This window comes from Orycteropus afer, unplaced genomic scaffold (assembly GCF_000298275.1).
Source record: "Orycteropus afer afer isolate SDZICR_OR568_19922 unplaced genomic scaffold, OryAfe1.0 scaffold00038, whole genome shotgun sequence".
NCBI classification, from domain to species: Eukaryota; Metazoa; Chordata; class Mammalia; order Tubulidentata; family Orycteropodidae; genus Orycteropus; species Orycteropus afer.
This window is the reverse complement of record NW_006921625.1, coordinates 10,878,545-10,904,790: the sequence shown is the minus strand read 5'-3', so window position 1 is coordinate 10,904,790 and position 26,246 is coordinate 10,878,545. Positions and strand designations below refer to the sequence as shown.

Genomic DNA, 26,246 nt, shown 5'->3' with positions numbered 1-26,246 from the left:
TTTTTGGTATTTTCACGCAAATTCTTCTGCTAGTTGGGGTTTAGTCCAAATCTGCATCCTTTCCTTCAAGGCTCAGGGTTCCAAGATTATCTTCTGTGTCTGTATTTATTGGTTTCCCTTTTCTTTGTTGAAGAGGGTCTGTGCAATCCTTCTGCCTAGTCCGCCATCTTGCCCCGCCTCCGGAATTTTTCTGTTTGCAATTCTTGTGTTGATTTGGGAGGGAAATGAGGGCCTGTGTGATGGTTATAGCAGGGGAGGCTCTCCATGGGGAGGAAGGAGTTGCATGGGGTTGGGGGTACAGCATGTTGAATAGTTGAAGTACCTGGTGGCCTTTTGTTGGGGTGGGGGCAGGGGTGCTTCTGCCTGCGATGTTCCTCTGTCCTTGGCATCCATGACAACCAGTGAGACATTCAATGTTTTCATTGTTGGCAGCGTTGGGGACGGAGGCTCCCTCTCTACTTCTGAGCCTGCAGCCAGCCTGGACCCATGCATCGTGTCCCCAGAGGTGACTGCGCCAAGGAAGCACCCACAGGACATCAGGGAGCTAGGAGCTTCCCCACAGCCCTGCTCAGCACCACCCTGGGGACAGCAGTGCCTCGTGACCTCCATGCCCTTTGCTGAGGGGCCCCCAGCAGGCTGCCTGGCCAGCCCAGCAGTGGCCTGTGAAGAGGGTCCCCTGGTCCAAGGCCCCAGGAAGGAACCTTCTCCAGATGCCCCGGAGGACAATGTGGCGGTGTTTGTCTCTGCAGGGGGCAGTCCTGCTCAGCACAGTGCGGTTGCTACCACCTGCAGTCGTGGAGGAGCAGAAGAGCCAAAGAGAGAGGGACAGAATTCTTCCTCCTCTAACGGCAGTGACCAGTGGCCAGCAATGTCACCAGCATGTCTCAGAGAGCCATGTGGAGATAGTGACCAGCCTGGTGGTTTAGGGTCTCCAGGGAACGAGGCTGCAGGTGGCTTTTCCTCCACAGAATCCAGGCTGGGGGTGGGTTCTTTACAAGGAGCCCCCCAGGCCCCCACTGCAGCCCAGCCAGCCAAGGAGAGCTCAGTTGGCACGGAGGACCTCGGCCTCCAAAAGATCCCACCAGCCCCAGCCGCGAGAGCCTCAGACAGAGAAAAAGACCAAGTGGAAGAGCTGCCTCAGACTTCCGCCAACGACTCAGAATCCCTCAGGGCCTCTGGGGCTGCTCAGGGAACCGAGGCGGGTGCTGCCTCCTGGGAAGGCTGCCAGCAGCAGATGAGAGCACACCTGCCGCCTGCAGAGGGGCCTGCCTGGCCACCGGGGACTGGAGGCTCGTGGAAGGAGACAGTGGATGCCAGCGATGCTGAGAGCCCTGCACAGACGGACACTCGAGAGACCGAGCCCGATAGCTGTGTCTGTGTGGCAGCAGGTGGCCAGCCCAAAGGGGGCTTGCTGGAGGGCACTGAGACTTCGCCACCCACCCCAGCTGGGGCCACGGTCCCTGCTTGGAGCCTCTCTTCCCATCTAGCCACTCCTGCAGCTGCAGAGGAGCCTGGCTGGCTGGCCCGGGAGGCAGAGGCTGGGGCTCAGCCACCAGCTCCTCCAGACTCAGCCCGAGAGCTGGCCCAGGCGGGGCCGGCAGGCCTGGAGAAGTGTGTGCCAGACCTCAGACGTGGAGAAGAGGGGCCCAGAGGGGGCCCCAGGGACATCCCTGCCCCTTCGCCCACAGAGGAGAGCGGGCCCCTCTCCAGTTGGGAGCAAACCCACCAAGCCCAACAGGAAGTGCTCCCCCTTCCCTTTCTCAGTGGCTCAGACCAAAGCGCCAGCCAGGCACCCAGGCCCCAGGATGGAGTCGAGGCCCCTGAGGGAGCTGTGAGCCTGGCTGTGGCCAACGAGGAGCATAGATTGCCTGGAGGTGACCCTGGAGGACAAGGGGAAACCCCAGAGCACCCCAGGGGTGCCACTCCTGGGACCCTACAGGCTGACCAGCCCCAGGTATTCAGCTGCAAGCTAGGCCCCGAGGTGCACAAAGAGGAGGCCACAGAGCTTACTGGTGACGCTGACAGCAGCGTCCTTCCCGGCGTAGAGCCCACACCGCCACTCAGGAAGGAGGGGCCTGGGCTCGTGGACAGCCCCAGCTCTAGGCCAGAGGACCCAGCTCTGGGCTCTGAAACCTGGGAGGTGGCAAGAGACACACACCTGGCCGATGCATCCGGCTCCCCGAGCAGGCTCAGTGAGCAGGAGCCAGGCTCGTGTCCTTGGCCGGATGGGGCTGGTGACCACGCTGTTCCCAAAGGAAACATCTGGGAGGGGCCTGAACTGCAGACTAAATGTCCTGAACCCCCCCAGGTCAGGGGAGAGCTGGGAAGAACAGAGTTTCTTTCTGCTTTGGAGTCCGAGAGGTCAGATCTCCTGTCAACTCCTGTGGCCCAGGTTGGCTCCAGAGCCCAGGAGGTGAGGAGTCCATCTGAAATAGAGATGTTGGGCCCCTTGTCCATGCAGTGGCCAGGTGGCTGTGCTGGTGAGGGCCTGCTGCCATCCCCAGGGCAGCCCCACGGACTGGGGTGTGACACAGCAGGGCAGGAAGGCTGTGCTGATGTGTCACAGCGCCCCAAGGAGGGGGAGACCTTGGCAGTGGACAGTGGGCTCTCGACCCTCAGCCTGAAGCCAGACCAAAAAGGAAGCCCACCCTCCCTGGAAGATGGCTGGGCACCAGCGGAGCCATCCTCAAGGCCTTCACTGTCCTCTGAGACCAGTCTCCAGCCGTCCCAGTCCGACTGCCCCTTTGATGTGCTCAAGGGGAAGCCTCAGCCACCTGATAGTGGAGACGAGGCCCCGCCAGGTGGTGCAGGTGTCAAGAAGCAGGGCCCAGATTCTCCCCAAGTGCACGTCCCTGTGCAACCCAGGGAGGATGCCAGCTCGCCCCCTCAGAGAGAACAGGAGCAGGCTTCCAGATCAGAAATCCAAAGTCAGCTGCCCAAAGGCAATCTGGCTGATCCTGCAAGACCACCTCCCTGGGATGCAGTCCCGGAAGTTTCTCCAACAGAGTGGCTAGAGTTGTCGGCACCAAGAAGACCGGAGTTGCCTACAGTGGGGGAGAGTGAGCGAGAGGGAGCGTGCAGCGGTGGTCGGTCCTTGGGGGTCTCACCTTCGGCAGCAGATACCTCCCAAGACTCTTCTCTCACAGGTGCCCTGAGCCAAGAGGAAAGTTGCTGTGCTGGGCAGGGGCCGAGCAAGCCTGGGCAGGAGCCGGCTGGCGCTCAGGAAGCAGGCGGGCAGCATGAGGCAGCATGTCCAGAGGATGCCATTTCTGACGTGGTTGATGTGCGGCCCCCGCCTTGGGGCTTGGGTCAGATGGCAGGTGGGGCTCCACCCTGCCATCCACACACAGTTCCTCTCCCGGATGCGCCACACTGCCCGCCAGCTCCTGTGCCCGTTGGACCCAGTGCCACACCTGTCCAGAATGCCCCTGAGAGGGAGCTGTGTGGTGACACTAAGACAGGCAGACAGCAAGCAGTGCCGGCCCCACTGGAAGAGATGGAGTGGCCCAGCAGCTCGGACGCAGAGCCCCTAGACCTTCTCAGAAGTAGCTCATCGGCCACGGAGCAGGGCTGTGAAGGTGTGGCACTTGTGACCGGTGGGGACGCTGAGGAAGGGAACCCTGAGGTGCCCAGGACTTCAGAGAAGCCAGGAGAAGCTGCTCGGAGCTCTGGCCTCCTGCAGCCTGAGCACTGTCCCCCCCATGGGGAGGACATGTCCACCTCCTCCCCGTGTGAGCCCTGCCAAGCTGGGCAACCCCCTGCCGGCTGCTGGGGTGCTTCACTGCCTGCAGGGGAGCCGAGTGGAGCCCCCAGGAACACCTTGGACATTGCTACGCAGCAGGCCATCTCTGACCCAGAGAACCTGCTGCTGGCTGAGGCCCCACCAGAGGCTGCCCCTGATACTCCTTATCTGCAGATAGACGGGGCGGCCCGGAGAAGTGCCGAGAGCAGTGGGGGGAGCACTGCTTCCCCACTCTGTGCCCCAGCTCCTGGAGGAAGCCCTTGTTCCCTGGGGGAGCCCCTGTTTGCCTTGGGAGATGCTGCCACCACGAAGCCATCCGCTGGTTGCCCGGCCTCCCCCTTGCAGCCAGAAGCCACAGCTGGGGAACTGTTGGTGGAGCCAGCCAGCAGGGGCCACAGCCGTGGCAGCCCTGAAGCTGTGCCTGGTGAGAGATCTGTGGACTCCGTGCCCTACCTGGACAGGATGCCGAGAACGGGAGAGGAGACGGCGGCCACAGCCCCTGGGGAGGTTCCGGCATGCCCTGTCCATGAAGAGAGCAGGGCAGGTGAGCCCACCGGGGAGAAGGAGAGCAGCAGTGAGGGGGTGCTGGGGCCCCCCAAGGGGCCAAGCCAGGGTGCATCAGGGGGCGAGGACACCGGCTCCAAGCACACCCCCATGATTGCTGGGTTCCCGGATTTCAGGGAGCACATCACCAAGATCTTTGAGAAGTCTGTGCTGGGGACGCTGGGCGCCGACTGGCCCCTGAGTGCACCAGGAGGAAAGGCAGGCGCTGGGGGCAGTGTAGTGGGCAAGGACCTTGCCACGCCACTGAGCCTAGAGAGGCTTCTAGATGGGGCTCAGAGAGAGGCTGTCACCCCTCTCCCTGCACCTCAGGGCTCTCTCCGAGTGAACTCAAAGGAACAGAAGCAAGAGTTGGCTTTGGACGCTGTGACTTCCCATGTGGGGCCTCAGGGCGCAGCCCCAGGAGAGCCCACCACAGAGCTGAACCTTCCAGATGTCAGTGCGGGAAAGGAAAGGAGTAGTGCCCCACAGATAGGGGGTGACACCAAGTCACCAGGGGCAGCTGGGGAAGCTGGGCCTGGAGGCGAGCCCCATGGGAGGCAGAGGAGGGGCGCGCAGGGGCCAGGGTCTGTGCAGATTCCTGTGCAGAGAGCTGCTGACTTCCAGGGGGCTCCCCAGCAAGATGGAAGTCAGGATGACCGAGTTCCTTCTGGAGAACGGCTCCAGGATGCATCCGTCTGCAACAGCCTGCTTGGGGAGGATGGTGGCGGGGGCTCTGCCCGCACACGGGGCCCTGGTGATGTGCCAGGAACCACCGATGCCCTGGAAGCGGCTTCTTTGCCCAGGGACGTTCTGGTTGTGCCCGAGGCCGGCAGTGAGCCCTGTGCCTCTGACACATACGGGGGTGAGAGGAGGCAGGGAGGTGCTGCCGGGACTTTGGGAACCCAGAAGGCCCTAGCCTCCCAGACCGCCCCTGAGCCTTCCGCTCACCAAGTGATGGGCGCTCCCCTGGAGCCCAGCACCGCTGCCGGAGCTGCTCAGGAAGCAGAGGGTGACATCACTGTGAACACAGCTGAGGCAGGGGCACGTGCGTCTGGTGACCTGCCCGGAACAGGTATTACAGGGGTGTTTTCAGGCACGGCCGAAGCCTTGGTGAGGCTGCCAGGAAGCTGCCAGGATCCAGGCTCCTCAGAGAGGGTTCTGGGGATGGAGGATGCAGCCGCCCTGCACGTGGATGGCCTGGCCGGGTACCAGCAGGCTGAGCAGCAAACCCAGCCCGCACCCCCCACTCCTGCCGGGGATGGAAAGGTGTGTGTCTCCTCACCTCCGGAACCTGACGGAACCCAGGACCAGAGGCTGCCACACGTGATGCCTGAAGAGCTCCCTGCTCACAGGTACTTAACAGAATGAACTCCCAGGGCGATGTGGGCTCAGTGGCAGAGGGATTCCCCCATCCGATTTATACAAATCCATCCAATAGAAGGGCAGCTTTTCATAAGCTAAGTTTCCCCAACTAATTGCTTAAACGTACGTGCTTATCCTCTCTGGATGTGCTAAGATCCTGAACAGTGTGACAGAAACAGGAGGAGGTGCACGAGTTGTTCGTTTAACATGTCTTACTCCTTTCCTCGTGTTCTTTAATTCCTCTAACCGAGTATATTTGGAAAGCATAAACTGTCTGTGGTTGACTGTGGGGTAGGAGGTCATGGGGAATTGGTGGTTATATGTTTTTCCTGGAGCTCAGAAACATCTGCTTCTGGGTCTGCATTTAGTTAGGCTGTTGTTGTTGTTATGTGCCATCAAGTCAGACCCGACTCATAGCAACCCCTCCTTGGGTTGCTGAGGCAGTATCACTATGGAAGTAAATTGCCCAACCTTCCTTCAGAGGAGTGGTGGGTGGGTTTGAACCACCAGCCTTCCGGTTAGCAGTCAAGTGCCTTAGGTACTATGCTACCAGAACTCCTTTTAGTTAGGCAGTGGGGCTAAAATAACTCAAAAGCATCTCCAAGCTGCTGAGTGACTGGAGGTACTTGTTCCTAAGCATTTTGGGTAGAGACCACCTAGAGGTGTAATTGGGGAATGGGCTTTCTCCATGGGGTGTAGCGAGGAATGCCTCTCCCGTCCACTTACTATCTCTACTGCTGTCTTTCTTTATCCCAGGAGGAGCCCTGGGCCTGGCCCATCCCCTTCGCATTTGATTTCTGAGCAGGATGTTCCAAGCGTCCCTGGCGAAGTCACTTCAGCTGAGGCCAGAGGTGTGAGGGGAGCAGAAAGGTCAGTGAGAAGTTACCAGTCTTTGGGGAACCATGATGCTTTCCATGGGGTATTTGACAAGAAAAAGGGAGGGATATGTGTGTGCACACGTGTGCACGTGTGGTGAAAAGTCACACTCCAGTACCCCACCTTCCACGTTTACAATTCAGTGGCATTGGTTACGTCTTTCATGTTGTGCCACCATTATCACTGTCCCTTTCTGGAATATTCTACTGGCATTCACATAAACTCAGTGCCTCCCCAAAACTGCTCCTCCCCCCTACTTGAGGGATTTTAGGAAAGAAGGTAATAGTCACCCCTACCCCTTATACCGGCAAAGTGCCTGCTGGGACTGTACGCTCGGTGTGGAAGGATAGATGGACATGCTTTTGTCTCTGAACTTGTTAGTTCAAACAGCTTTGTTGAGGTACAGTTCCCATGCTGGACAGTGCACGCCTTTAAAGCGGACACTCATTGGCTCTTACTGCATTCAGAGCTGTGCAGCCATCAGCACAGGCCATCTTAGAACATCTTCATGGGCCCCTGGAGAAACCCTCTGCCCTGAGCCATCGCTCCAGTTTGCCCTGCCTCCCAGCGCCAGGCAGCCACTAATTTAGTTTATTACCTTGTGAGACAAAGGGTTAAACATTGCTTTGCTCTCTGAAGCAGGACTGTCTAGCCACCAAGAGCAGTCACACTACAGAGAGCCCAATACGAGAGGAGAAGTGACTGTGTAACTGTGAACCCCAGCCCCTCACACCTGCCATGTGCGTGCGCCTGTTCTCTGAAGTGAAAGGCTGCCTGCGGTGGTTACATGCTTCTGCTCACAAGTCCAGACTTGGGGAAACACAGGCATGTTGTGAACCAGCTGTGTGGCCCACGAAGCCTTTGGCTGCCACAGTGCTCTGTGTGTGTGTGTGAATGGACGTGTGTGTGTGTAGGAATGTGTGTGTACACATGGGCACACATGTGCACGAGCTGGGTGCAGTTGGACTTTCAGTTAGTACCTTTGGCAGCCCGTGGGCCCTACCAGCAGCTGTGGGCACTTCGTACATGGCTCGATAGTCATTTTACGCATGCTGGAAGAATGCACGAGCACCTGTTTTTCGAGTTAGACAATCACGAGAGACCCAGCCACCTCTGCTGTCCTACGTTGGCGACTCTTACAACTGGGCCAGCACAGGGGCCAGGGAGAAGCCACCATGTGCTTCCTTGACAGCTGGCCACGTCATTTGCACGTGACGCTTTTCTCCGCTCCTGATTCAGCACCTGAGCCCCTGTGGGGATGTGTTTCTTCCATTCCCAGTTAAGGGATGGGAAAACATCCGGCTCAGAAAACCCTCCCCAGGCCCACACGGCTCCGTTGCCGCTTTGTCGGTGCCTTGAGCTCTCAGCATCTTCTCCAGAAACTCAGGGGCAGACAGGGAGTTCCATAAATTTAAATACTTCAGAACTTTTCTAAAAGACTTGGAAGGTATAGGAAGATATGAATGAAAAGAGGAAAATCCCTGATCCCACTTACGAGAGATTACTGTTATTTAATGTTTTAGTGTATTTTCAGCTACTGGGCTTTTTTTTTTTTCCCCCTTCTTTCTCTGTGAAGTTTTACAAAGTCATTTCCCCCCCTGCCATTGAAACTCTTTGCCAAAGTGAATCACAGTGCCTGAAGTCACATGGGTTTATCAGTGTTTCTGTTCACGCTGCCCTGGGTGGAGGTCTGTTAGGCGGTAGCCTTTCAGCTACCCTGGAGCTACTGTCCCCTATGGCAACCACTCACCACCTGCGGCTCCTGAGGCGTTGGGAAAGGTGGTGCGCCTGAGTGGAGATGTGCTGCCAGTGTAAATATATGCCAGCCTTGGAAGGTTTGGTATGAAAAGATGCAGGTCGCATCATCAATAATCGTATGTTGGTTATAGGTTAAAATGATAATACTTTGGATACACTGTTAAAATTAACTTTGTGTATTCCTTTTCCTGTTTTAAATGTGTTTGCCAGAACACTCGTATCTGGCTCACATACATGGCTCGTGTACTTGGCTTGTCTTCTGTTTCTATTGAACAGCACTGTGTCTGGTTAGCTGGTTATAGAACCAGCGTTTGCACTGGTCCTTGAAGGAAATGAGCATGTCTTCCCTGTGATTTGGGCTCTCTCCCAGGGGTCCCTGGGTGGAACAGATGGTTTGCTAACTGGAAGTTTGGAAGTTTGAGTCCACCCAGAGGTGCCTTGGAGGAAAGGCCTGGTGAACTTCTGAAAAATCAGCCATTGAAAACAGCACAGTTCTACTGACACACGGGGGTTGCCATGAGTTGGAGTCGACTTGACTGGCAGCTGGTTTCCCTCCCTCCTGTAGGCTGAGGCTTCCCTGAAAGAATTCTGATTGGACCCTAGCTCTCACCTCCCCACTGCACCAGGGGACTCATAGGATCAGCAGCCTCTGAGCAGATGCCTGCTCTGTGCACTTCTCCCAGGTGTTAGAAAGGGCCTTTAGGTTAGCTTTCTTCACAGACTAGGGAGGGCGAGGCCTGGCTCTCACAGCGTGTCCTGGAGTTTCTGTCTTTCCATCCATCCAGATGCAAAGCCATCATGGCTTCTCACTGTGTGCAAGCAGATGCTTAATAATTTATGAGTTAAAACCAAACCCCTTTTCGGATTGATGACATAAGATAGGCTACAACAGATAGCGTTGTACTTTTAAGACAAAATATGTAGATCAACTCCATCCAATAGGAATATAACATGAGCCACGGAAGTCATCTTACATGTTCTTCTGGTGCCCACATTAGAAAACAATAAAGAAACAAAATGAACTTTAATACTATATTTTGTTGAACCCAGTACATAAAACATAATCATGCCAGTGTATTCTGCTAAACCTGTCGGTGTAGCAGAGATTCTGAACTGCCCGCCAGGGTTTCTAAAAGTGTAAATCTTTACAGAAGCAGACTCTGTCATCTTCGTCCCATGGAGAGGCTAGTGGGTTTGAACTGCCGACCTTTCCGTTACCAGCTGAGCTCTCGCCCACTCTGTCACCAGGGCTCCTGTTTTTCAGTATATAATCAATATAAACATTACGAGTGTGCTACTCTGTATTCTGGTTTCCACACCACGTCCTTGGAATCTTGTGTGTATTTAACACTCATGACACATCTTACCCTGGACTAGTCCCATTTCAAGTGCTCTTGTGTGATGAATAGCTGCCATCTGGGACACCCAGCCTCTCAGAGTTCTAACAGCTGTTGACAATGGACCCAGAGGGCCAGGCCTTCCTACAGGACTCCAAAGGCACACGCCTTTTTGCCAGGCAACCTCGTTCCGACCAGTTCAGCACAAACACTAGGAGGAGGCTCTGCCCTTCCGGTGAAACTTCCAGGGTCTGGGTAGGTGTCGGAGGCAGAGATCCTCTGGCCAAGGCCAGTGGTGCATGTGACGTGTCCTGGGAGAGCGGGTGTTGTACATGAAACCCATTAGCAGTCTGGGGAAGCTGGGTGGCTACCTCAGTGGGACCTGCCAGGAGCAGGGGTGGAGAAGAAGGTCGGAGCAGGAGCTGTGACTCAGCCCAGCTCTGGCCTTACTGGTTACATTGTTGTGTTTTTGTTGTGTGCTGTCCAGTCGGACCGACTCATAGCAACCCCTTCTTGGGTTTTCGAGGCTGTATCACTACGGAAGTAGATTGCCCAACCTTCCTTCTGAGGAGTGGCTACTGGTTACATAGATAACTTCAATTTGCTCATCTGTAGGGTGGGGATAACAATAGTGGTGCCTGCCTCACTGTGTTGCTGTATCGTTCAATGAGATAATGTACACAGGTAGAGTGCAATCAATCCCCGGCCTGTGAATGTGTGACTTATGGACCACTCCTACTTGCCCTCGAATATTATGTGAATTTTCCCTCACTTTGAAACAATTGAATCAACCCCTGCTTGCATCAAATTCTTCCTCACAGTCACCTTCACTAGCTGCACATGCAGCTTTTAAATAATTGAAAAGGCTTCTTCTAGCCCTGTCTTGCACTAACCATAAAACCAAACCCACTGCTGTTGAGTCAATCCCAACTCATAGTGACCCCCAGTGGGTTTCCAAGGCTGTAAACCCTTACAGAAGTAGAGTGCCTCATCTTCCTCCCATGGAGCAGCTGGTGGGTTTGAACCACCAATCTTCAGGTTAGCAGTCAAATGCCTTACCCACTACAGTACCAGAGGTCCTTTCTTGCACTGAAGTAATGGTAAATGAGGAGCTCTGGTGACATAGTGCCTAAGGCATTTGGCTGCTAACCAGAAGGCTGGCGGTTCAAACCCACCAGCCACTCCTCAGAAGGAAGGTTGGGCGTTCTACTTCCTTAGAGATAATGCTTCGGAAACCCACGGAGGGTCGCTATGAGTTGGATCCGACTCCACAGCAGCAGGTTTGGTTTGGTTTGGTGCACAGGGAGGAATGTGCAGAACAGAATTCAAACTCTTATGAACTCTCAGCTTTCTGGAGAAAGTCATGAACCCCTGAAATTGTTGCCCAGAGATAATCTTTAAATCTTAGGCCAAAATACCCTCTGAATTCTTCTTAACACTGACAGTAGTTCCGCTTAACCAGTAAAACAGGTCTTCCTCGAGTGCTGTGCTCTTTTAAGGCCTGTTTAGATGGGATCAACTGGAAAGATTAGACAGGAATTTTAGGGGCCGTGAGTTTACGTGAGCGGGGGAGGAACAGCTCAGAAAAGAATGGGGAGCACGGTTGCACAACTCGAAGGCTGCGTCAGTGTCTCTGAGCTGAACGTGTAGAAGCTGTCGGGTTGGTGTGTGTCTTGCTGTGTATATTATCAACAATAACGAAGTAAATAAAATTTCAAGGGAAATGCACCTGCTCTGACTTACCTATAAATTCGCCTTAAAGTCAGTTAAGCACTGATCTCGTTAGTGCCCAGAGACCGCCTGCAACCCTCTGGTGCTCATGAAGAAGCCCCAAAGCAACCCGTTGCTGTGGAGTGGATTCCCCTCGATCCCGCTCACGGCAGTCTCCTGTGTGTAAGAGTGCACCTGCGCTGCATGGGGGTTTTCAAGTGGCCGACATTTCAGGGGTAGATCACCAGGCCTTCCTATGACCTGAATAGAGTCGAACCCCCAACCTTTCAGTGAGTAGCTGAGCACTTAACCATTTCTGCCACTCAAGGACTCCACGTTAGGTTCCCTGCTGTTAGTTTTGTGGGATGGGCTTTTCTTGTGCAGTGAGCTGAATGACCACAACCTCTGCCTGATGCAGAAGCTGTTTCTGGAATCTGTTCTCTTGGGGTTGAGGTTGCAGCCATTTTTGTTTCCCAGTATTACATCCTTTGTTTGCTAAAATATTTTAATGGCTGAGGAGAGGGAATTGCTTCTTACCAACCACTGCGTTGCTCAAGAAGCCTTTGTGTTGCAACGGTTAACTGTGCGGCTATTAATGGAAGGATTGGCAGTTCGAACCCACCCAGTGGCTCTGTGAGAGCATGACCTAGGGATCTGTTCCCATAATTTATACTTGGTCACGTGAGATTGCTATGTGTTGAAATAGACTTGATGACACCTGACAACAACAACAACAACAGCAGCACCATGTAGCATAAAGTGATGATGTATATGTAGAAGCATTTCGGGGATGGTGTTTTCTTCTATAATTGTGTGTGTGTCTTTCATGTTGTTGTTGTTATTTGCCATTGAGTCGGACCCAACTCATAGTGACCCTTCCTTGGGTTTCTGGCACACCATATTGTATTTCAATAGAAAAGTCATGTTTTAAGTTGTCACCATGCTAGCAAAGCAGGTCAAATCCTGACTGTCTCCTCTTTTGTTGGTTAGTGGCTAGCATGCCACTCTTGACTCTACCGGATTTTGCAGGTCTGCAGATTGAATAGAGCTGATCCTGCATCTCCGATTCCGTATTTGAGAAATGTCCCTTTCCTAGCTTGGTGACAGGATGGTTTGATGACGCATTCTCATACACCTATAGATGCAGATGACAATCAACGGGCTTACCACCGTGTTTCCCAGCTTTTAAAGTTGGATTGAATCTTCTGACGCTTTGCGTACCTCCGGCTCCTGCTTCCCACCCCATCTGAGAAGCCGCACCGACAGATGGCTTGCTGGTGCCTCTGGGCGTTGTGTGGCCCCTCCTGTGGCAGAGTCTGGAACACATAGATGGCCTCACTGTGTTTGCACGTTGTTCTACAGAAGATGCTTAGGTAGATCTTGTCACTCTGTGGACGACCGTCCTCCATGCAGGTGGAAAGCCTAGAGTTTTGAGTTTTGATTACACACCACTGATGTTCCTTTATGTTGTTCTGGATTGATCATCAAGTGTGGACATCACCATGTTTGTTTTTGTTGAATATTTATTTGAGGGGTCATTTTATTTTTCCACCTTGGGAAATGGTTGGAAAGGTGTCGTTTTCAGTTGTTAGTGTATTTTGAGGGAATTAAATTAATCCCAGATGCTGTGCACAGACCTAGGCTAAATATGGAGGGCAGTTGGGTTGAAAGTTGAGGAAGGAAGACAAAGAGGGACAGCTGACTTCAGGCCCAGGACGTCCTGGGCTGGACCGAGAACCACATTCTCCTGCCCACGTCTTCCTCCCACTCACTCCCTGTTCTTCCTTCTCTCCCCTCCCCCTTCTAAAAACTACCAGCTGTGACCCCATGTTTTCAAGTTTAAGAATAAGGTTTCAGGGGATGGCTACAGCTGTATAAATTAGGAAAAGGAAAAAAAGCACTGGAGCATAGTTCTCCTTGAAGATAAAGCCCGGACACCAGACGTTACCCTTTGTGATCCTTCTGGGTTTGATTTTCTGTGGCATGGGTTTCCTTGTTTTCAATTCCCGTCTGAGAAGATAGTGCCACAACACTGACACTCCTTTCAATTACGGCAGACTTTCTTCCCAAATGGGAGGTTGCGGAGTGCGACTGGCCTGTTCATGGCCCGTTGGCCTCCTACTGGCTGTGTCCTGGATAAACGGCTTCACGTCTCAATCCTCAGTTTCCACAGCTGTAAAATGGGACACACAACCCCTCCCTGTGAGAGTTGTTTTAGGAGGAAACTGGAATGTTTCCAGAATACTTAGTAAAACACCTGGCATATGGAAAGTGAGTAGGAAAATGGTAACAGTTGGAAATGTACTTCTTCAAAAGCAGCCTGGGAATTAAGCAAAAGGAGAAAGGGCCGGAGATTGCCAAGCAGCATAATGACAGACCCGGGAGGGTGGTCCACAGAGAACTGGGTTCAAGGCTGTTTCCAGCCGTTTGATCTTGCTGTGCCTTGATTTCCGTGCCTGTCAAATGGAGACCCACGAACTCTGTGTGGCCACAAGCAGCTGGTTACATGCCACGAGGTCAGAGGCCCAGCGTCACAGGTAGCAGACGCTCTGCAAATGGGGGACATGCTCCTTGTAAGGCTTGGTCTCCTGCAGCTTCTGTAAAGCAGACTCCTCAGAAGTGAAGCCGTCATTTGGAGAATTGCCAAGTCTCTTTAGAAACTGTCTATGAGGCCCCTACTCAGGGGGGACTGGCTTCCTGCATCCAGGTGCCTGCAGCTGATGCCTGGCCTTGACCATGAGACCACCGCCCCCGTGCCTCTATTCTAGCTGCACCTGGGCCTTGGCTGGACGAGCCGCTCGCTGCCACTTTCCGGGGAAGGTGGTGATTTTCCAAATTGACTGTGTCCGGCTTGACCTGGCTTCTCTTCCCAGGCCCTTCGTTACTGCTGTTGGGCGGAAGCTGCTCATGAGGCTGGGAGCGGATATCCCAGACTCTGCTCTGGTGGCGTAGTGCCTAAGGAATTGACTGCTAACCAGAAGGCTGGTGGCTCAAACCTATCAGCCACTGCCCGGAAAGAAGACAGGGCAATCTACTTCCATAGGAATATTGCCTCAGAAACCCAAGGAGGGGTTGCTATGAGTCAGATCCGACTCAATGGCAGTGAGTTTTTTTTAGCTGTTAGGATGGAAGGAAGTTCCACGGTGTTCCTGATGAGCCCCTCGCTTCATGGGAGGAAACTGAGGCACAGAGTGGGGACGGGACCAGTGAGCTGAGCAGTGCCAGGCTAGAAGCAGACCTGGGCCCTGACGGCCTGCCTGGGCCACTTTGTCCTCTCAATGCCTGTCCTGAACCCCTGCACTCTCTCCCAGGGGAGGGCATGTCCCCCTGCAATGCCTACTTCTAGAAGAGAAGGGACAGTTGTCAGGTCCAGATAGGATAAGCCCAGGGCTAGTGGTCCAGCTCCAGTTCCAGCTCTCCGACCTTGGGGTGCCACTCTTTGGACCGATTTTCTATCCTGTGACGCAGGGCAGGTGTTTACAAGGTCATGAGGGGTATGTGAGCTCTTTATTGAGAACACAGGACATCAAACAGGTGCTTCAGGTACTTGGCAATTTCTCCTTCCTCTGGGCCATGCTTTTCTGCTTCCGGAGGAACTTCACGTCCAGCGTCTGGTTTCATCCTCACCTGAGCCCTTAGCTAGGCTCTGTGTGTGGACCTCCTTTATGGGGAAGTGGAGGCTTAGACAGGTGACATGGCCCACTCAGGGTCAGAGAGCTAACACGAGTTAGAGATAGGACTAGAGCTCCTCTCTAGAACATTGTCTCAGACATCAAATGCACGTGCAAGCCCTGGTCATTGGCTTGTTAGCCAGGTGGCACCTTGGGGAAGTTCCTCTGTAAGACAGTGCTGTCCACTTGAACTTTGTACAGGGATGGACACGTTCTGTGTCCACTAATACGGCAGCCACTAGCCACGTGCCATTTGAAATGAGGCTAGTGTGGCTGAGGAGCTGAATTATTCATTTTGTTTAATTGTAATTAATTGAAATTGACATAGCCACATGAGCCTAGTGGCTACAGCGTAGGACAGCGCAGCTCCAAGACCCAGTGTTTTCATGTGTAAATAAGCGATCTTCACCGTCGGTGCCAGTGTGGAGCCTGGAGGTGCCCGGGCCCCCAGGGTGTCCCGCAGGTGCCCTGTTGCTTCCTGTCGTCTCTGCTGTCAGACTGCACGCGGGAGACCAGCGGGTCATGTCTGAGCTGGAGTCTGCTGGGTACTCTGACACAACTGCCCAGTAACGAGGGTCAGCATGGGCCGAGGGGGTCTATTGTTGGGTCAGGCAGAGGCTTTGGGTTAATCTCATGTTCCTCAAACCGAAGCCTTCGACCGACCCCTGAGCCGGCCTATAAGGGGGCTGGGCAGGCCGGACAGCGGGCTCCCAATGGCAGCACTAAAAGCAGACGCCCTGCCCACAGTCCCTTGGTGGCCTCACCTACACAGTGCCCCTCGCTGCCCTGGGAGGGACCGATCTGCACAGCCATGGTGCAGATGATTCATCATCACTTCTCTGTGTCGTTCTCGTCCTGAGAAGCTGGCCGGGGGCTGCGGTGTCCACAGGCCCCCTCCCAGTCAGCGTCTCACCTCAGATTTTACTTGAGGCCTATTAGTCATCTGATGTTAAATATTTTAGCAGCCTGTGGATGCAGGTATGGACTGCCAGCGTGTTCCCTCTTCCAGGGAAGACACTGGGGTAGGTCTTATTACCGATACCCTTTTGCAAGGTGGGCAGAAGATGTGGGGGAAGACAAGCCTCAGGGGAGCTCCTGGGGGTGGGCCGAGAGAGGATCCCCAAATGCAGCAGTGGGCCCGCATCAGCACTGTGGTCTCAGGCCAGGAGCACCCTAAGTCGGAGGACAGCAGGGGCCCAAAGTTGCCCCGGGTGAGTGGGGAGGGCTAGAGGAGGAGCAGCCAGAGATGTGGGGCCCACGGGGAAATCAGAACAGGGAGGGGAGTGCATGGGGAAGAGAAAGCGTGGGCTGGGGGCGTCGGCTAGAGTCCAAGTACTGGCTCCCAGTCTTGGGCAGTCATGTGACCTCGACAAGCTGTGACGTCTTGGCAGGTAAGCGGGCCTGATAATGTCTCCCAGGATTCCAAGGCGGGTTAAAATTAGGAGTCCATGGATAATGCGAACGATTAACACATCCAGCTGCTGACCTAAGGGTTCAAGTCCACCAGAGGCATCTTGAAAGAAAGGCCTGGGCACCTACGTCTGAAAACTCAGCTGTTAAAAACCTAGGTGCATCCTGCTTTGATACTGTGGGTCTCTGTAGGCCAGAATTGACCGGATGGCAACTGATTGTTTTTTGTATATATATATATATACACACATATAACATATACATATACATACACATAGATAATGGGAGCTCTGGTGGCGTAGTGTCTAAGGCACCTGACTGCTAACCAGAAGGTTGGCGGTTCAGCCACTCCTTGGAAGGAAGATTGGGCAATCTACTTCCGTAGTGATATTGCCTCGGAAACCCAAGGAGGGGTCACTATGAGTCGGATGCCACTCAGTACCACATAACAACAACAACATACATAGATAGATAAATACAGATGATTTTTTATTTTCTTAAATTGTGATTTGGGTGAAAGTTTACAGAGCAAATTCATTTTTCATTCAACAGTTCATACACATTTTGCTTCATGGCATTGATTGCAGTCCTCACAACGTAACAGCTCTCTTCCCACTTCCTCCCTGTGGTTACCTTTTCCCGTGTCCTTCTTCCCTGTGCTTTCCTGCCCTCTGAGCTGTCCCCCTGGGCAAACACTGCCCTTCTGATCTCCCATGGCTGAGTGTTCTAAGGGGTGTACTCACCTGGTGTAAATGTTCACCTTATATGCCTGTTTATTGTTTGGCTGGAAGCCATGGGGGTGAGTTCAGTTCCAGGCCTGAAGGGTGACTAGGGGCCATAGTCTTGGGGGTTTCACCAGTGTCTATCAGACTAGTAAACCCGGTATTTTTTGTGATTTTGAGTTTTGTTCCACATTGTTCTCCCACTCTGTCCAGGATCTCCTATTCTGATCCCTTTCCAAGTGGTTGACAGTGGCAGCCAGGCACCGTCTAGCTCTGGTCTCCGGGTCATGTAGGCTGAGGTTCCCAGGGTCCACTCTTCCCCTGGATGAATTATTTCCATGTGTCTTTGATTTTCTTCATTCTCTGTTTCAGACAGGGCAATGGGCAACTGGTTGCTTTTAAATGGGTCTAAGTGAGGAAGGGGAGCTCTGGTGGCGTAGTGCCTAAGGCATTTGACTCCTAATCAGAAGGCTGGTGGTTCAAACCCACCAGCCATTCTGCGGAAGGAAATGGGGCAATCTACTTCTGTAAAGATTTACTGCTTTAGAAACCCAAAGGGGTCACAATGAGTCAGAATTAACTCGATGGCAGTAGGTTTGGTTTGGTTTTCTGCTGTTGTTCTAGTTCTGCCTTGGGCTAGTTCCTTAGGTGCTCTAGGTCTCAGCTTCCTCACTTGCACAATGTGTGTAACGTTAGGTCCATCTCCTGGAGGAGTTACAGGGACTACATATAGACAGTGTGTGTGGAAGGCTCAGCAGCACGCGTGTCGGGCACACAGGAAGCTCTGAAGCATCAGGGGCTGTGGTTCTGTCACTACTTTGTTATTAATGCTACCATCTGAGTGATGCTCATGCTGTTGTCAGTGTGACATACGGACTAGTGTCCTTGCTTCAGATTTGTTGAAGTTTATTTGCATCTGCCCTGGATTTCTTAGAACATGTCATTGCTCTCTCCTGCCCCCTCCCATCCTAGAGCCACCAGCCTCCCCCCGGGTGGCCCTCAGTGGTGACACAATGTGCCATTTGATGCAAGGTCACACCGTCTAGCACATATGGGGAATGCATTCTCTTCTTTGAGGAAACTGGAGCTTTGGGGTTAACCTCTTGCCAAGAGTGGCTGCAAAGAGGCAAAAACCTAACATTTGTGGGCGTGAGTGAGCGTCTGTGCGGGTGAGCCCAGCCGGGCCACACTGGTGGGGCGAGCTGCCCAGCAGCCTGGGCGTGATGTTTTGAGCTCCAGCCCATTCCAGCCCTCATGGAGGCAGAGCAGGGCTGAGAGCGGCCTGGCCCCACCTGGCAGCCCGAGAGCTGGACATTCGAACACAACAGCTGAAGAAGACCCTTCCTGGAAGTGACTGAGCAGCTGTGATGTAAAGATGGCTGCCACAGTTAGGGGGAGGGGTGGTGCCAAGCCTAGGCTTGAAGTCTCAGCTCTAGGCCACACAGCCTTCCTGGGCCACCTCCAGCTCCTGGGCCTGGGACCAGGAGGCTCACCTTTGAGACAGGCACCATTTCAAGGCTCACTGAGGCAACTGAGTCAGAAGGTCAGAAGCAGATGTAGGGCCTTCCAAACCAAAACCAAACTCACTGCTGTCAATCAATTCCGAGTCACAGCCACCCCACAGGACGGAGTAGAAGCACCTCATTGGGTTTCCAAGGCTGTAGATCTTTGTGGAAGCAAAGCGCAAACCAAACCCAGTGCTGCCTGGTTGATTTTGACTAATAGTGCCTTTAGAGGACAGAGTAGAACTGCCCCAGAGGGTTTCCAAGGCTATAAATCTTTATAGAAGCAGACTGCCTCATTTTTTTTCCATTGGAGCCACTAGTGGGTTGGAACTATCAACCTTTTGGTTAGCAGCTGAGCACTTAACCACTATGCCAGCAGTTCCTTTGGAACATCTTCATTTTGCAGATGAGGAACCTGAGACCAGAGAGGGTGTGTGACTTCCCTAAGTCCACATAACTTGCAACGGGACCACTAGTCCAACACACACTCTGAGCAGACCACTGGTATTCTAGTGGGCATCACCCTTGCCTTTCACAGAAGGCACCCATGGGTGAGCCTCATGGAAACCACTGTCATTAGATATTGTTTCCTGGAGGTACTGGGGATTTAAAATGAATCTTGCCCTTGGTCCGTGTCTGAGAAACCCACATATGTGGGCTTTCTCTGAGTTTTTATTTTGCAAAATGAGTTGAGCGGCAAGCAGTGCTGACTTTCCTGTGCTGGCGGCCGATGGCACTGGCGGCAGGGCTGCAGGAAAACTCCGAGGATGGGCCAGTTGGGCAAGTGCTCCCCGATTCTTCATCTCACCACCCGTTTAAGGATGTGGATGCCCCGTTTGGGCCACAGCCCCATGGGGGCACAGCTTCAAATTAAACAGCAGAAAGTGCTGCCAAAGCGTGAGTTCCGTTTCCTTGGAGCTGGGCGTCTGTGTGAGCTATGCAAGGAGGAGACCATAGCCCGCCTCAAGTTTCCTTGCAGCAACAGCTGGGCCATGAATCCCTGGGAGGGGGGATGTTCTCAAGGATCATGGCAGGGTTGGGTTTGTCTTTGTCCCAAAGTGGCAAGTGTGGAGCCCACCAGGCTCTCTGTTGAAGTGACGTCTGTACCTCTCCTTTAGCTCATAGTTTATCTTGGGTGGAAAGTGGTTTATTCTGGAAAAACGGAGTAGCAACAGGTCCATAGGGCGGGACATCTTTGCTTTTAGGAAACTCCCTCTGCTTCTGCACTGGGGAGTGATACCTGGCAACGATAGGGTGGATGCGTTCTCCTGCTTCTTCCCTGGGGTCTTCAATAGCTCATCAAGGGCGTTTTATATCTTCTCTCCTAAATCCCTTTTCCTTCGGCACAAAAATGTGAAGAAAGGCATCAATGGAATGCCAGGCCCAGCCACTTACCGGGAGGAACCCCGCCTGGCTGAGATGCCGGTGGAAGGGCTCCTGTGCCTGGGGTATGGGTGCCCTCTGGCTCTCTCACCTCTTGCCATGCTTGTCCCTCCAACAGAGAGTCCTTTTTAGAGCTCCTCCACAGTTTTAAGAGAGTCCCCATTGCAATGTTGGTCGTATGGAATTCCATGCTTTGCAGAAGAGCCTAGGCATTTTGAGCTGGATAGATATGGGTTCAAATCCCAGCTGTTGCTCATTCATTGTGGGCCCTTCTTCTCATCTCAAGGCCTTAGTTTCCTCATCTGTAAAGTGGGTATAAAATCAGTACCTTCCTCTTGAGGATTCAGTGTGACAGTGTGTGGGTGTATTGGTTACCTCTGTGCTGCTCTAACAGAAAATACCACAGATGGGATGCTTGAACAAACAGGAGTTTATTCTCTTACAGTTTGGAGACTTTAAGTTTGAGTTCAAAATGCCAGGCTCTAGGGGCTGGATAAAAGCCCCTCAACCTTGGGCTTCAGCTTTGCCTCCTGCTGCTGGCCCACTGAAGCTGGAAGCTTTTCTTCACTCAGACAGCTGCTGCCTGCTGAGGCTGACAAGCCCAAGGTTGACAATTAAAAGACAGAGTTCAAATGTTAGCAAACAATATGGCAGGCCACTAATTCAAGTCTATTGAAAGTCCCAAGGTCGGCAGAGCATGGCAGGCTGCTGAACAATGATTCGGCTATGTGCAGGGTTCAAGCATGCCATAAACTAGAGACCATTCCCAAAACTGCTTACATATGGGCAAGCAGACCACATCCTTAAAGCAGCTACTCAGCTGCTTGTGGTAGATCCCACCATGGAGTTTACTGGCAGTCTAATCATGGGGAATAACTACCATCACTCAATAACTGGGAATAACTGCCCAGCTACTCAACCAGGCCCAGCCAAGTTGACACACAACCTTAACTACCACAGTGGGAAGTGCTTGCTCCGGGCTGACACAGACAAGTGCTCAGGGAAAGTCCCATTGTTAGAGATTGAGCCCCGAGAGCAGGTACTGTGCCAGCTCCTGGTCCCTAGGACAATAGGATTCACAAAGTTGGCCCTCAACACTTGTTTGTAGAAGGAGTGTATCTTGTCCAACTGATAGAAGGGGTGTCTATCTGGTACTTCCCTAAGAAGAAAAAGAAAAATTGATTGTCCAGGTAAATTCAACACTACAATAACCAATCATTCATGAAAATGGCCATCTTCTGTAGGCAGGATTAGGAGCCCTGGTAGTGCAGTGGTTAAAGCATTCAGCTGCTAACCAAGAGGTCAGAAGTTGGAACCCACAGAAGCTCTGCAGGATAAAGATGAGGCAGTCTGCTTTTGTAACGAATGACTGCTTTGGAAACCTTATGGGGAAGTTCTGTTCCATCTTAGAGGGTCCCTGTGAGTCAGAATCGACTCAATGGCAGGCGGTTTGGTCTTGGTTTTGGTAGGCAGGGTTACCCGTACTCAGCACTGCTGACATGTTGGACTGGATAAGTCATCACCGTGGGGGCTCCCCTGTGCATAGCAGGATGTTCAGCAGGGTTCCATGCCCGTAGTCTTGTCCAGTCGTGACAATCAAAATGCCTCTGAATATTGCCAGATGTCCCCTGGGGGCTCACCCCCGGTTGAGAAGCCCTGCTCTAGGGCCTTACTCCTCAAGTGTGGCTCCTTAGACCAGTAGCGTCAGCATCATGTCAGAGCTTGGGGGAAATGTAGAACTTCAGGTCCTTTGGGGCCTGCTGAGTCAGAATCTACATGTAACAAGGCCCCGGGCCGGAGCAGTGAGACAGGTGCATAGCAGAGTTTGAGAAGCACTCTAGGTCCATGGACCACTGTGATCAGCAGGGACTCAAGGAACTTGAACGTCCACCGAAATCTCCTGGCAAGCTTTAGAAAATACCGAGGCCAGAGTTTCTGGCCTGGGTAGAGGGAACTTTAAAAGACCCCCAGATGGTATTATTAGGTAGCAAAGATGGACAGTCGCTGGTCTAGGGAATGCGGGAGCAAATCAAACCAAGACTCAGCCTTTAGAAGCTTATTGTCTGGTGGGGAACCCGACATCTGTGTGGTGTTATCATCCTGTGGACAGAACGGAGTCCTACAAACCACCCCCCAAACCCCCAGCCCCACCAAACCTTCCCACTACCTCAGCTGTTCCATTGACTTTTATTTTTCAACCTCTGCCCTGATAGCAAGGAGCTCGAGTGGTAGTGATTAAAGTATTTGGCTGCTAACCAAAAGACTGGCAGTTCAAATCCACCAGCTGTTTAACAGGAGAAAGATACAGTAGTCTGCTCTGTAAAGATTTACAGCCTCAGAGACCCTATGGGGCAGGTTCTCCTCTGTCACTATGAGTCGGAATCAACTAGATAGCAGTGGGTTTCTGCCCTGATACCATGCAGCTGGCTGTATCCTGGAGAAGTTATCTGCCAAGGAAGACTGTGTAGCAGGGTGGCCTATACCAGGGCAGAGATGGGCTTTCCATTTACTCATAGATTGATTTAAAATTAAACTTAGTCAAGTTCAAGTGCAGGAGCACAGCGACCCTGGGAGGTGTTTAGCTGTTCAACACCTGACATGTGAGACCAGGGGTCTGTCTAAATTTTTACCCTAGAGCTGAGGGGTGGGGCTCAGCTGAACCCTTGTAAGTGGTGCTTGCCTGGTATATGTGACGTGGTTTTTGTGTGCATGCAAGGAAAATTCCAAGGCCACCTCTAGAAATTCTGGGTGAGGCTGAGCAACTGTGTGGAAGGCTGCCCACATGTTTCCTGCGTATATTTTGGGTTCAGGCTGACATTTCATCTTAACATGGACAGAGGTGAGGGCTGAATTTTTAGGAGGCCTGAGTCCCGCCTGCCGACACTCCTCTGCCCGACACCCACAGTTTGCTGCGTGGCGCTCCAGGAGCACACCTCTGCTTGGACAGCCCTGCATGGAATGTGGAGGGCATTCCTCAGAGTCCACCAGGGACATGAATGCTATGTGAGTCGTGTGAGGGCTGCACTCATGTGCGCGAGCCAGCCACCAGAGCTGGGCCCCTTCATGGAGTGCTTCCCGGCAGAGTACATAAATATAACCACACGCTTAGGCCATTGTGCGGAATGGTGCCGGGGACTGGGTTAGGAGTTTTGGTTCCGGTCTGTTCTGTGGGACTATGGGTAAGTTAGGTCACCCCTCCAAGTCTGTCTCCTCACTTGTTAAACTAAGGCTAACAGAAATAGTTGCCTACCACTTGAAGTCAGTGGGTGCTGCAGTGAAACGCTTGGCTGCTAACCCAAAGGTTAGAGGTTCAAGTCCTCAGAGGTACCTTAGAAGAAAGGCCTAGTGAGCTACTGAGAAATCAGCCATTAAAAACCCTGTGGAGCCGGTTCCACTCGGACACATGTGGGGTCACCACGAATGGAGGGATGTGACGGCACATTTTTTTGCACCTACCACTTTGGATTGTTAAGAGATTCAGTAAGAGCTATGCGCCATTTAGCAGTAAATGCTCACCAATAGTAGCTAATGTTACAGTGGTTACTTTGTAAACCTTTTCTCTTGTTTTCTGTATCTGCTTATTCAATGTGGAAGGCAGAGTGCAAGCTGCCGATGGCGCTTCGCCGCTCTTTGAAGCCGGTGGAGGACAGATCATCACCCAGGCGGAGTTGTTGCCTCGGTGTACGTTTTTGGTGGTTGGTGGAAGCTCTGAGATGCTGCCCCGCTGGAGAAGGGCCTGGAGCATCGAGATCCTGGGCGGTAGGGTTGGTGGAGGCTGGTCCCGGAGGCAGGAGAGGGAAAGGATAGAACTCAGGAGCCCTGGCTGGGAGTCAGCTGCCAGGATGGGGCGCTGAGGGAAGCCTGGGTTCAAGAGATGGTATAGACCTTCAAAGAGTCATTGTCTGGACCCCTCATTCGGGATTTAATGTGTTGTCAGCTGCTGTGGGACTGGCCCCCAACTCATGGAGAACCCACACGAACAGAACAAAAGGCTGCCCAGTCCTGCGCCAACCCCATGGCTGAAAAGAACACACGCCATCATCTTATCATTCCGGCCGTCAGCAAACAGAAATGAATCTTAGGGGCCCATTTTACAGTCAAGTTTCCGGCAAGGCTGTGCTCGTTCTGCAAGCTCTCGGGAGAGTCTGTTCCCTTGCCTTTTCCAACCTCTAGAGGCCACCTGTGTTCCCTGGCTCATAGCTGCATCCTTCACCTTCAACGCCAGTAACACAGCCTCTCTCTGACTCTGATTCTGTGGTCAAATCTTTCTCTGATTTCTTCTTCCTCCCTCATCTACTTAAGGACCCTGGGATTCCCTTGGGCCCGGACGGATAGCCCAGAGAATCCCCCCATTGCAAGGTCAGCTGATCAGCAGCCTCCATGTGCAGCCCACAGGCCCCTTAGGCACGTAACCTGACATATTCAGACCCTGGGGGTCACGAGCGTCTGGGGGCATCGCTCTGCAGTCCCACCAACCTCCCAGCAGCTTTGAAAGTACAGTGGGACCTTCCTGTGTTGGGAAGGGCATGTGCCCAGTGACTCAAGCCACTGAGTACAGATGAAGCATCTCTGTCAAGTCCGTTCTGACTCGCAGCAACCCTGTAGGACAGAGTAACTGCCCGCACGGCTCCCAAGGCTGCAATCTTTACAGAAGCAGACTGCCACATTTTTCTCCCAGAGTGGCTGGCGGGTTCTAACCACTGACCTTTCAGTTCCCAGCTGAGCACTTAAGCATTGGACTACCAGGTCATCTAGATACCCAGTGACTACTTCATGTGAAGAGCATGGCATTCCAAATTCACTCTAGCTCTTGCCCCACTGGAGTACTTGAACTGACAAGATGTGGCGAGTAGGGTACGTTTTTACCATCAGGGTGTATGGCTTATGATTGGGGCACAGGACACACAAGACTGGACACTCCAATTCTCAGGTCACCAGGAGCTGAGGGCGGGTAGCTAAACAAATTAGCCAATTTGAGTCTCAGTGTTCAGTCTGTAAAATGGGCACACTACTACTATACCAGTGAGTGGGTGGGAACTGTGCAAAAGGCATCTATTGAAATGCCTGTCAGTGCCTCTCAGGAGCATGGTCTTCTCAGTGGCAAGCAGCTAGAGTCCATTTCTTTACTCCACCAGGATCCTCAGGTGGAGTGCTCCCTCAGGGCCATCTAGCCTCAGGCATCTGTTGCTTTAAGAGGAGGAAATGAAGCGCTGAATCATTTATGAGCCTTGTCCTTTGGTCTGAGGATATAAAATACAGCAAGGCTTTCCTGACACTAAACACAAGATAGGAGCCTGGTGTCCGTATAGAGGCACAGGATCCTTATTGGCTGAAGTCTGGCTCCAGGAACTTCCAGAGAAAAGTACGTGGTAATGGTGGTGGCAGGTAAGCGTCCACAATGGTGGAGGTGGACGCTGGTGAGAGTTAACTTGGGGCTCTGGAAGAAACAAACAGCTCTGAGTATACAGACAGACCCTGTGGCAGCGGGAGGTGGTGTGGAGCACGCAGGTGAAGAACCAAGGGCCAGGCTTCGGCTCCAGGGGCCAGCGAGGCTCGGTTTCACGCGCCCTTCCACGGTGGGAGGCGGAAGCGTGCGTGGATCGCAGAGCTGGGCCCCAGCCTACCCTGTGCCTTCGCAGGCCGTTCCCACGCCTGTGCCGTCCCCGCGCTGCCATTCGTGGTGGAAGGCGCCGTGCAGAAGGAGCCCGGACTCGCCATGACTCAAATCCTCCTGGAAGCGTCTGCAGTGAGCGCGGGCAGGCATCTGTCGGCCCGTGCGCCTGCCTGTCCCGCTCCGCCGGCCGCGGGGCGCGTGGGTGGCTGCGGCGCGGGCACCCCGGGGGCCGGCCCTCGGTGCATTCCTGGCCCGGGCGGAGCAGTTGGCGGAGGCCGGCCGGCTCGGAGCCGCGGGCGGGGGAGGAGCCTCGGCAGGGCCGGCTCGCTCTCGGTGGCCCTTTGTGCTGCCACTTGCCCGGAGCGCTTCGGGAGCCGCGCGGAGAAGTGTGCGTCCTGGGACCGCGCGGCCGCGGAGAATCTGCGCCCCGCGCCGCCGGCGCCCCGCTCGGAGAACGCGCCGCGGGGCTGCCGGGCACTTGCGTCCCCCAGGCGGGCAGCTCGCTGCGGGGCTGTCCCGGGCATCCGGCGCCGGTAAGTGCACGGGCCGGGCGGGGAACTCCGGGTCAGGGGAGACGGGCCCGGGCCCCTGGCTGCCAGACAAAGGCGTAGGA

At 53.5% G+C, this 26,246-nt stretch overlaps 1 protein-coding gene across 1 annotated transcript in view; it reads left to right on the top strand.

Moving 5' to 3' along the window:
* The first annotated feature begins 391 nt into the window (after window positions 1-391).
* The window catches only part of TACC2 (transforming acidic coiled-coil containing protein 2), a 158,785-nt gene continuing 132,930 nt past the window's right edge, over window positions 392-26,246 (top strand). The window contains exons 1-2 of the mRNA XM_042780410.1: window positions 392-5,637; window positions 6,404-6,517. Of these exons, the coding sequence (XP_042636344.1) occupies window positions 392-5,637; window positions 6,404-6,517 (5,360 nt within the window). The remainder of the gene's footprint in view (window positions 5,638-6,403; window positions 6,518-26,246) is intronic.